The sequence below is a fragment of the Notechis scutatus genome, chromosome 11 (assembly GCF_049901735.1).
Source record: "Notechis scutatus isolate UNSWTSFEM ecotype Mainland chromosome 11, rNotScu1.2, whole genome shotgun sequence".
Taxonomy (NCBI): Eukaryota; Metazoa; Chordata; class Lepidosauria; order Squamata; family Elapidae; genus Notechis; species Notechis scutatus.
In genome coordinates, this window is record NC_142019.1 from 5,149,733 (window position 1) to 5,162,318 (window position 12,586).

The 12,586-nt window shown below is 39.0% G+C and overlaps 1 protein-coding gene across 1 annotated transcript in view; it reads left to right on the forward strand.

Annotated features, from left to right (window-relative positions):
* HOMER2 (homer scaffold protein 2) overlaps positions 1-12,586 on the forward strand; it is a 69,088-nt gene that overhangs the window by 37,902 nt on the left and 18,600 nt on the right. Inside the window, exon 3 of the mRNA XM_026677062.2 lies at positions 9,224-9,355. Coding sequence (XP_026532847.1) covers positions 9,224-9,355 — 132 coding nt within the window. The remainder of the gene's footprint in view (positions 1-9,223; positions 9,356-12,586) is intronic.

Genomic DNA, 12,586 nt, shown 5'->3' on the forward strand with positions numbered 1-12,586 from the left:
TCTCACCGATTCTCTAGAACCGGTTGTTAACTTTCTAAGCTGTTTGGAGAACTGGTTGTTGAGAAAAAAAATCTCCTTTTGTTTTTTCCACCCTTATTACATTCTTGGCAGTATGCCTAGACTTACTGTCTCCGAAGGAGGTTTTTTCTTTCTTTCTTGATACTTTCTTAAAGGGAAAGGGTTGTTTTAAGCTTTTTACACTGCTGTTGGGTGGAAATACTCCCCTGTTGGAGTTCTTCCAGCCGAGATCAGCACTTTGAAGAAATAATTGAATAATGAAGCAGAGCTGCCGGAAAGAAGCTTTTAATGACAAGGAACCAAGATGAGTGACATTCAGCAAGGCTTCTTGGCCAGCTAGAAAGATTGACATTCAAATGTGAGTTTACATACCCTTTCTGAATTTTGGTCTAAAACTGGTGGCCATTCAAAGTTACAATGGCACTGAAAAAAGTGACTTATGACCATTGCAGCATTCCCACTGTCATGAGAGGCTAGGCAAGGAGAAGCGCCCCTCATGAGTGACGTCGATTTGGCCACACGCACCCAGTCACATGACCACCAAGCCATGCCCACCAACTAAGCCATGCCCACAGAACCAGTTGTTAAAAAATTTGAATCCCATCCCTGGGCCATACGTTGAGGGCAACCTGTACATGGAAGTAGCTGCAAAGATGTGTTCAACAAACCATACTTTTGGTTTTAGTAGTTACAACAGTTTCCATTTGCACAGCATGCTAACCGAAAACCTATCCAGAGAATTCACATTGATATTTATTGTCTGAAAACAACATTTATTGATGTTGTTTTCCTTTCACCCACATGGATGAAAGTCAGCAGGACTTCTGGAAGCCAGATAAACCTTATGGCCAGGAATTGTGGCTGGGTATTGCTTCTAATCCATTCAGTTTTTATTTATTTATTTATTTATTTATTTATTTATTTATTTATTTATTTATTTATTTATTTATTTATTTATTTATTTATTTATTTATTTATTTATTTATTTATTTGTTTGTCAAGCATGTATTAGATAACATGTATAAGTATAAACATGATTATGAATACATGAAATGGATATGAATAAGAAGGAACATTAGGACAGGGACTTATTGGTGCACTCATTGGTGCACTTATGCACGCCCCTTACAGACCTCTTAGGAAAGGGGTGAGGTCAATAGTAGACAGTCTAAGGTTAAAGTTTTTGGGGTTTGGGGAAGAAACTACAGTCAGGTAGTGCATTCCAGGCATTGACCCCTCTGTTGCTGAAGTCGTATTTCCTGCAATCGAGTTTGTTACGGTTTACCTTGAGTTTGTATCTATTGTGTGCTCGTGTATTGTTGTGGTTGAAGCTGAGGTAGACACTGATGGGTTGGACATTGCAATAGATAATTTATGTACTACACTTAGGTTGGACTGAAGACGGTGTAGTTCTAGGTTGTCTAAGCGTAAAATTTCAAGTCTGTTGGCATAAGGTATTCTGTTGTGAGTAGAGGAGCGGAGGACTCTTCCCATGAAATATCTTTGTACAATGCTTAATCATCCAGGACTAATCAAATTCTGGACAGCAGCCTAAGCTTTGGGAATAGATGTGGCCTCATTCTCTCTTTTATAGTCTCTGGATTGTCCTCCAATCACAATTACCTAATCAGAGCATGATCTCTTATTTGAGGACACGAATTACAGTGTGTTCTAAAATAAGTTGAACCAAGTCAACAAAGATACAGCTGCCTATCCACCATCCAGAAACCAAGCAGAAATTTGATTTGTGTGTGATTTGGCCCACCTTTTTTGCATGGCTATCTTGTCCAATGTGGCCTCCACATCCCGCAGAATAAGTCACGTGTGGCCCTTGGATGCCTACAAACTTATTCACACCCATTGAATCTGTTGTTGTCCCTTCCATTATCACTAATCTACAAAAATCCCGATTTCTTCCCCCTTTGAGTTCAAACATTGATTGCTTTTGACTACAGTCTGTAGCTATTGCTCATAATTACAAGAATAGGTGTTGATTTTGCTTCTTCTGCTTCCCCCCCCCTTCCCCACTTGCTAAATTAGTTTCCCTGCCCTGAATTTTTGAATTTCTTCCTTTTGCAACCCACGGGAAATCTTTTAAAAGCTCCTTCTGTTTCTTGGCCAAACCACTTTGGAAGCAACTTTGGGGGGGGGGAGGGTTGGAAAAGCAGATGTTGGCGTTCTCCAAATCACCTGGCAGCCATGCAAAACATCCCTGGGTGACTCTTCTTGGTCCATGCTGGCTTTGTGTGTTTTATTTTCCCAAAGAGAGAGAAAGAGACTCAAGAACTCTAAAGGGTGAAACTAGGCTTATGTGAAACCATGGTTTCAGAAGCTAAGTGTGTGAAGATCTGAAAGACTTTGAAACCACCTGATCTAATTTTATGGACTTGTGTGTTCCTTGATAGGTACTTTAGATTACAGGGGTGGATAATATGAGCAACAGGCCGCTTAGATGGCATCAATGTTCCTATTTTTAGGAGGGGGTCAAAATAAAGAACAAAATCTGAACACACCACTTCTGATCCTTAATTGTCTTTTTTTTAATCAGCCCACAAAAGAGAGTCCAGGCTAGTCTTTGTGGTCCTGGCTCCTTTTGTGTCTGGCTATTCCCTCTGGCTGTATAGCCTGAACATGTAAAGTCCATCTCTTATGAGGATGAAAGGGAGGGAGGGAGGGAAGGAAGGAAAGGGAAAAGGGAAAAGGGAAGGGAAGAAAGGAAGGAAGGGAGGAGAAGGGAAGAGGGAAGGGAGGAAAGGAAGGCAGGAAGGAAGGAGAAGAGGAGAGGGAAGAGGAAAGGGAGGAAAAGAAGGAAAGAGAAATAGGCTGTCTCTGTTCTGTATTAATAAAAATATATACTAGTCATTTAATGCATTAGATTTGGGCTGGAAGGTTTTTGTTTTGTTTGGATTGTATTGTCATTATCCTTTGAAATTTGTGCAACAGAACAAGGGCCCTTTTGTTTTAATGCAAGTTTTAATAAAGGCTCAATGGAGGGAGAAATGGATGGTGGTTTTTCAGTGGGCGAGGGGACACCTTATATTATGCCCCATTTTCAACATTGGCTTGGCACAAATACATCTGCAAACTTGGAAACTTTGCATCCTCGTTTGGAAGAAAGTGGACGAAGTAGCAGGAAGAATGTGTGGTGGAGAGAATGATTGACTCTTTTCCTCTCCGATAGCCTCCTGTTGCTCTGCAGACAGCAACTTCCAGAACTCAAATCTAAAGATTTATTCCAGAATTCAGGCCTCCTTTAGCAAAACCACCCCACCATACAACCTTGAGTTGCCTTCAAAGAGGCCCTTTCTTTGCCCTGAATCAAAATGGCAGCATGTTGATCCTGAAGAGTTATTGGTGATGAGAGACAGAATGAGGAAGGAATGCTGGTCAGGTTGACTTATGAGTTTTTTATTGAACAATGCTAATTTTGTGCCATGGTCTGAGCTTTACAAGAGCAGAAGTGACCTCTTCAGCTCTTCACGCAGCCTGATGTGATGCTACCTGTTTCTCATTATGTTGCGTATTTCCCAGTGGTCTGTCCAGCTGATTTTTAGTTTTTTTTTGAGAGAGAGAGTTGCTGAATCAGTCACACGTAGTAAGGTACAATATAAAATAAATGAAGAATCCTGCAGTGCTCTTAAATTTTGAATGCTGCTACAGTAATGAATTTCCTAGGTGTTAACTGAGCAACAAGATGATTACTGTTTAAAATTACCAGCTTTTCTTCTGTCCCAAGAGTGTTTAGCAGTAGCAAGCAAATAAGATAACATTTATGGGGGGGAAAAGTCATCAGTAATGATAAAATAAATGTTTTGTGGTGGTGTAGCTCAAACTGAGTGACAATTTCATGACGAACATTTGAGGATAAGATTTTCATCAATTTGTATGACAACAAAGCAAGGTCTGACTTCTAAAAAAGATATTTAATTTCTAAATTAATCCATTTGTTTCCTTTGATAAACCATTTATTAAGGTTCTTCTCTGTAGTTTCCTTCAAAGAAAAACCAATTATCCACCAGGGAGTTGAACTTCATATGTCTACCTGCTTCCTTTCTACACGGAAGTTATATTTTCTAGATAACTGTAATAAATTCCGGTTCACACATTGTTCTAAGTCATAATTTCTCTCTCTTTTGTATATGTTATTTTTATATGTTATATCTATTTCTATGCTATAGTATGTATGGCCAAAATGATGGCCAAGAAAATCGCACTGTGTTCAACTGTTTTTAATGTTTACTTAATAATTTTTTAAAAAAAATCTTAATTTCTCAATCCCAACAACTTTAAATCTCAATCCCAACAATTTAAATCAAGCCACCATGGGGAATTCTGGGAGCTGAAGTCCACACATCTTATACATTGCTCAGGAAATATTGAGAAATATTGCTCTGAGTTACAGGCTGATTTGATCATCATCTGCTTTTTGTAGCTTAATGCAATATATGTGAACTTAATCAATGTGGTTGATAAATCAAAGTTTGTGACTTAATTTATTATGCAAGCCAGTCAGTTGGGGGTCTAATGTACTTAATAAATTGTGGTTAAGCAAACTGCTTCTCGTACTAATCAAATCTTCTTGTCATGCCATTTTTTACAAGACCTAAAATATTTATACTATAAATCAGAGCAGGAGCTAGGCTTTCTATTTTATTTGATTCTCATTTTTTTAATGGTCAATAAATTTGTTAACACATAGATAAAACAGAAAGCTATTCCAAGCATACCTCTTAAGTTCTGCTTAAGTCTTCAGAGGCAATTTTGGAAAATAACCATGCTGGCTGGCTGTAGTGCAGAAGGATGCCCCCACCAAAAGAAACCAAAACAATAACAGAAGTAAAAATGGGTGGCAGAAAGCAAACCTCATCAGTTCCTCTTCTGGGAAATGGGTATATTTTGACTTGCAGCCTTGCATTTTCTCAGCCCATACTGCAGGAACTCAATGAAGCAATGAGTATATGTTCTATCCAAGCAGGTGCTGAAATTTGGCCAAACAGATGCATTCTGGTTGGTTTGGTGCCAGATCACTTGTCAACGTCTATCTCAAAGAATGAAAGCCATTTGTAAATTCCACCTTTCTTTTGCCTTCATTCAGTTTCACAGAAGGATGCCAGGAAAAACAAATGTATATTAGTTAGATTTCAAAAGGTCACCAGGAACACTTTCTCCTTCCTTGTAGCTTCTGTGATTGCTTATGTAGACGGTTCTTTGGGCTGGAGCACAGTACGGGCGTCTGTAGTTATGACTTGATTTAGGTGAGCAAGAGTGTGACTTGATCTCCAAGCTTAATGGCTGGACATTTCATTGGAACCAATCCGAATTCCATGGAGCAACAGAACAAAACCTCCAACTTCTTCAGATCTGATTCTTCAAGTCAGATATTAAGCATGTTGGTGTGGGTGGGAAGCTGGCTTGATTTTTGAGTCGCTATATTTAGTTAGTCTTAAGATGGCATTCGGGGAAGAAGCAGCAGATGTTGTGGTTAGCCATCTGCTAACTTGACTTCCTTCCCCCACTTTCTCCAGATGAATACATGGTTGATCAGGAAAGCTGAACACCTTGACCATTAATATGGGTTGCTTTGCCACTGTAATTACCTCTCTCTAATTTTGCATCTTGTTATCTTTGAATTTTTAATTCGTTCCTTCTTCATGTCATAGAGCATCTTCGTATTTGTTGGTCTTGTGTTACGGATACAAGATCTTCTGCTAAACAGTTATTGCAGTATAGTTACAGTTCTTTCTTTCTTTTTTTTATGTTTTAGCAGACTTTTGGAAATTGGTATTTGCCTTTAATTTTCAAATTGCTGCAGGTACTACTTGTATATTCATTTCAAGTATAACTTCTATAATACTTCCAGCAATCTTCACACTGCTGATTCTTCACTAATAATAATTGTTATTTGGACAATGGTTTTGAGTGTTTGCATAGATGGCATACAAACCTGCAAAGAAGGATGGAGTTTTATATGTATTACAGGTCATCATACTAAAAATAGGTTCTTACCAAAGCAAAGGTCATTTCATGGGAGAATAGCTGGAGGTGAAATTTGAATTGAAACAACTTATATTTTCCAGGAGCTGTTTCCAAGATTTGGGACTCTCCGCCAAGGGTTGCCTAGTTAATTACATTTTTGCTTGTACTTCTTTCGTCGAACACAAAGGTATTTATTCAGGAGGAATTTTGGCCTTTCGTGCAAATTTCTGGCTGATTTGGCTCTTTAACTGATACTGCTGTTTCCGCAAATGATATGTTAGTTATCTTCTGTGTAATTATATATTCTTTTATTTCAGGTGACATGGGCCTTCTTAACCACTCAAAGTAGGAAGGCATGATCTACATTGATAAATGATTTCCAATTCACCCGCAATTTAAAAACTCCCAGGGAATCTGAAACCACATCATATTCATTGTGATAATGGACTTTTGGACTGAAACTCCCCTTTGTAAGAAGATACCCAGATATCAAAAGCGGAACAAATCCTGCTAAATCTTTCCTTGATAATTGGAACTCCACTGTGCCAGGAACTTCCAGACCAATAACTGGCAATACATCTGGGAAACGGGAGATGGATGTGAAAATCTGATAAATTCTAACCTGAACTCTTTTGTCATTTATCAACTGTATTAAGCCCCAGAATAGGTGGGAGGGGAAGAGTTCTACTTTGCTGAATATAATGTGGGTTTGTTGGAAATGCCTCTTTGTCGTACACTCTGAAAAAGATTTATTGGTGTCTTCCTTTGGCAACGAATAAAAATATGCCATTATTTTGTATACTCATATGGATAATATATTAGCCAATCTGGAGTTTCACACAACTGTCAGCAAGCATGGGAAGTGTTTCTGCCTTCAGTGCTAGGCATTAGTTTGGCAACCTGGAGAATATTTTCTAGAATATTAAATAAGGAAAAATAGCAATAGCACTTATATACCGCTTCGCTTCACAATGCTTTACAGCCTCTCTAGGCATTGTACAGAAGGATGGAAGGCTAAATCAACCTTGAACTGGTCAGGATCAAACTCTTGGAAATCAGCAGAGTTAGCCTGCAATACCACATTTTAACTATTGCACCACCATGGTTCTTAAGTTTATTGTTTGGAAGTATGATAGACCCAAAGGTGCTTTTTCCAAAAGGCCGATGGATTGTCTTGGTTTTTTTTTGTTTGAAAATAGTTAGCTTTTCATCCAAGGAGCATCTTCAGTTCTTAAGAAGTTCTCCAATTTAAGAATTGGAGTAAGTTTCTTGGATGAGAGGCAAAAAAAATTTGAAGTCCAGTTGACTTTTAGAAAAAGCACCATTGGAACAACCATGACCTGGATGGTTGAAAATCTCCATAGTCAAATGTGGTGGACATTTTCTGTGAAATATCTCTGTATTAAAAGGGCCAAATATTTTATATATGCATAGGGCTTGTCTTCTAGGCTCTGGAACACGTTGGCTGGGGAATTCTGGGAGTGGAAGTCCACACATCTTAAAATTGCTAAGTTTGAGAAACACTGCTCAAAAATAATCTTTGCTGTCACTGATCTTCTCCATAAGTGTAGACAGTTCCTAGAATTCTCAGTAACCTAAAACCTTGATTTTATCTCTCTCTATCTCTCACACACACAAAAGTTCACACTGGTTAAGTAGATTTCAGATGGAACAGGCCAAATCTGAATTCATATATCTTATGTAATTTATATAAAATTTACATAAAGATTATAAAAAATGAAATTAGTGGAGATTCCACACTTCTCTTCCTTCTATTTTAGGTCATCCAGTTTCAATTTCACTGTATAATGGTTTCTGCATTTTGTTCTCCATTTCAAATGATTTTAGTCTCCTTTGATGAAGACTGAAAGAAGCAGAAGAGGACATTAAAAACCTAATTTCTACCCAAAAAAAGAAAGAAAAATGTTAAAAATGCTGCAAGGCTTTACACACACACACACACACACACACACACACACACACACACACACACACACACACCAAAGAAACATACACCTGTAGAATCCAAACTGCCATGAAGCAATTGCCTTTGTTTTCAATAAAACTGAAAAACATCCAATACTGCAGTCATTTGAAACACATCAGGAGAAGTACAGAAATTATTACAGCAGCTGGGCGATGCAATACACAGTACTTACTTTTGATGTCTTCCTGGAATATTGGTTCTGATTCAGGCTTTGCACACCTGTTGGCAACATGGGAGGTGTATTAAAGAGAATTATGTGCAATTTTTTGGAATCATTGTATAATGCCTTACAGCAGTTAATCCTTCTCTGAATGACTATGGCGAAGAGAATCGGTGTGCAGATTAAATAGAGAACTGAGTTAGTTAATTGAGACTTAGTTGAAGTAAAGGGAGTTAGGTCAAGCTAGATGTTAGGTCAAGCTTTCCATAGCCATGGGATGTCCTGCTCCTGATGAGTTGACGTACTATCGCCTTAAAGCATTTTCTTTCTTGCCTTATTATATCCGTAATAACAAGACAAAGCTCTTTTCCAATATCTGATGGACAGGATTGAATATCTCTCAAGTTCAAATTGAGTCCCTGTTCTTTGCCTTAATTTCTGCTTAGTTTGAATCACATTAAAGAGAGAGCTAGAACTGAGAAGAAATTTCCTGACAGTGAGAACAATTAACCAGTGGAACAACTTGCCTCCAGAAGTTGCGAATACTCCAACACTGGAAGTTTTCAAGAAGAGATTGGAAAGCCATTTGTTTGGAATGGTCTAGGGTCTCCTGCCTGAGCAGGGGGTTGGACTAGAAGACCTCCAAGGTCCCTTCCAACTTTATTATTCTGTGTTCTTTGTAAGCTTCTGTTTGTCGTGCAAGTATATTTTCCCATACTCACAGTAAATATCATCAGTACATTGATAATGCTCAGTGATCCATCTGAACCCCTGGCTAACTAAATGACGATGCTGAAGTGCTCATCGTCTGTTGCTGGGGGGATTTGGATGGGGGCAAAATAGACCCCCGCTTAACAACAGCAAGATTGAGGGGCTGTGAATTTGCAGTCCAGCTGGATGTCGAGAATTTTCATCTTTGTAATTCAGGATTGAAAAATCACCCTGCCTCAATCAAGAGTGTTCAAAATTCATTTGAATATTTACGCTTTGCAATCAACTCTTTGCTTCCGTGATAGCATTGCAGGCCTAACGTTCTCGTTCTAATAACATACTCTTTGTATGTTATGTGTCTTCCTTTTCAGGTGATTATAAATAGCACCATCACACCTAACATGACTTTCACAAAAACCTCCCAGAAGTTTGGCCAGTGGGCTGATAGCAGAGCCAACACCGTCTTCGGCCTGGGTTTTTCTTCTGAACAGCAGCTGACAAAGGTAGGTAAATTGGAGTTTACTTTTGCATGCGTTTGGAGGCGGTGGTTGTTGTCAGGGTATTTTTTATTTCTTTTTGGTAAGCTCTGCAATAATCTCACCAAATTAAAAGAAGAGGCATATGGATCCAGTGGGAGTCTTACTTGATAAATTGGAACTTCTTCCATTTTTTTCTTAATTAACAAGCAACTTCTCCCTGGGAAGGTGATTAATTTCCTATAATTAGCTGGTGGGAAGTAGCTTGTGGGTGGTGCTAATTATCTTTTTTTCTATTTTAATTGTTTTGGGGAATGCCTGATGCTGTACCCCTGCTTTGGGATAATCTGCCCCTGCAAATCACTGTATGTGGGATCCTTTATTTCTCTAGTCCATCCCAAGACGGTTTCATTGGGGTAGATTTGATTTTTAAATTCTTCTCCCTTCAGTGACTATCAATAGAAAACTATCAAGTAGCCTTGCTCATCAAAGGAAGGAGATAATTACAGATTCATCCATTAAGAGGTCTGTAAGGGGCGTGCATAAGTGCACAATTGTGCCTACTGTCCCTGTCCTATTGTCCCCATTTATTCGTATCTATTTCCTGTATTCTTACTCATGTTTATGCTTATTATCTTGTAAGCGATTGACAAATCAAATGAATAAAAATAAAAAAAATAAATTCTTTTAGTTAGTTCCCTAGTCTGTCTTTCTTCCAGGAACTCAAGATACTTCCTTGGTGAGGTTTATCTCCTGAAAGCCAACCCTGTGAAATACATTGGACTGAAACATTGTCCCTGGACATTCTACCTTTAGCCATGCTTCCCTGCCTCCCTGTATGTTTTGCATAATTGGCTGGGCTCAGCCACCACACAGAATATCTCAAAACTCCAACTGGACCACCAACAACAACAACAACAAAAAAAAACCTCATGGCTTAGCTTCACTTCACTTCACTTCATTTAAAGATGATGCACTGAAACCAATGAGAATTGACATTAATAGATTAGAATGGAGTAGAATTCTTTATTGGCCAAGTGTGATTGGACACACAAGGAATCTGTCTTGGTGCAAATGCTCTCAGTGTACATAAAAGAAAAGATACATTCGTCAAGAATCATAAGGTTCAACACTTAATATAGTTATAGGGTACAAATAAGCAATCAAATTATACTAGGGAAACAGTCAATAAAATTGTTAGGATACAAGCAATAAAGTTACAGTCATACAGTCATAAGTGGGAGGAGATGGGTGAAAGGAAGGATGGGAGGATTAATAGTAATAGTAATAGTAATGCAGACTTAGTAAATAGTTTGACAGTGTTGAGGGAATTAACCATTATCTGTGGGATTGGGATAAGGCAACAAGTGGCAGGTAAATTGACAAGAGAAGAGACATGTCTAACCTTCTCTTTGCTGTTTAAGCAGGAGGGAACAAGGATGGTGTATTGGTGGTTGTGTGACTGTAACCTTTTGAGTGTTGACAAAAGTTGTAGAAGAAAGATTGCTGTAACCAAGCCAAGTGATTGTTTGGTAAGCAGCAGTTTAATAATGAAGAATCAGGAATAAGCTTTCCTTTCTGTCTTGAAGCAAAACTCAGGGCAAATAATCATAGTGCTTGTCCCTGCTCTAAAAAAGGCACTTATCTTGACACAGAGCAAACAGGTCCTGTAAAAAATGCAAAGCATCCAGCCATTAACAGCGTGAGATTGCATTGGCTCCCTGGATGAAATGCCCTTGAGCCTTCTAAGAATTCCCTGTTAATCATGCCCTTCTCAACCCTGAAAGCTTGAAAGGCTACGAGGCATTAGAGCAGAGGCCACGTTGCCAGCCAATTCAGCTGCCACCTCCCTTCCCTAAGTGGGAGGGGAGGTCTGGTTGCTGCACAAGCCAAACCTTTATGGAGTTTGCAGCCTTTCTGTGTGTGACTCTGCCCTTGTGTGCCCCAGACTTCCTTCTTCTTCTTTTTTCTTAATTAGAAACAGGGGGCTAATTTTGTGGCTGAATGTATAATGTTCCCCAGGCAACATTTCTCCACCTTCAGCTGTGATGGGGGAGGCTGGTGCCTGTGTCGTAAACTGTAGTTGACTTCATTCACATTTACACTTCTTGTTTTGATGTCACTAAACATTAAATCCATGCCATATTTAATTACTAGCTTGATACCAGTGCTTCGCTACAAAACTATATGGTTGGGCTTAGTTTTTGGGGAGGAAAATAAAGGGGGGATTCTGCCTCTGTCTACCAGCATCCATCTCTATTCATCTGGCAAGTGTCTTGTCAGTATGTGAGAGAGTTGAGGGCTGTTTGGAAAGTGAAACAGCAAATAGCTGTGTGAGCAAGAAAGAGACAGCAAGGAGCCTGGGCGTGGCTTAGCTCAACTGTTCTGTACTAAAGCTGGTTGCTGCCATGAAACTAAAACCTCTCCTCTGCTTGTGTTGTGCATTTGGAACAGATGTCTTTTCAGGTGAGGAGGGGGAGTAGAACTCCTTAGCATCAGAGCATTAATAATAATATAGGAAATACTAATGCTCTGATGGTCATTTCGAAAAATCCTTTTTTAGTGAGCACCTAGAAGCCAAGAGGAACATACGTGCTAAATTTCAAGTTTGTAGGCTTTAAGGTTGATGTGATGATGCATGAGTGGTCTTTTGTTTTTATATTTATAGATTTCTCCCCCTTCCAATAAGAGAAGTGTGGCAATAGGGTAATATCTCTCAGAAGACCCTACCCTAGGCATTCCAAACAGCCAAAGACCAGAAGCAATTTGAAATGCAAAAAAAGAAATATTTACTAGGAGAATCCATGTTTGCTTTGGGATTGGGTCTGCTTTAGTCTTACTGAAACAGGGGGGAAAGGACTATGGGATGTCTAATGGAAAATTGTGGAGTCCTAGATGCCTTCTGAGCTGGGTTATCTTCTTGCCGACATTTCATTGCCCCAATTTTACCCAACTACGGTAGATTTAATGAAATGTCTGCAAGGAAACAACCAGATTCAGAGAGCACCAAGGACGCCATGGTTCAATCTTGAGCTTTCTCTTTATTTGTATCAGAAATACCTATAAACTGTAGACATATAACATTCAAGACTGAGCTGAAGTAGGGAGATCAAAGGACAATCCAAGAAAATGGGGCTTAGAAGGCACTCGGTGTGAATGTGGAGAACAAACAAATCAGTGGAACAATTTGCCTCCAGAAGTTGTGAATGCTCCAACACTGGAAGTTTTTAAGAAGAGATTGGATAACCGTTTGTCTGA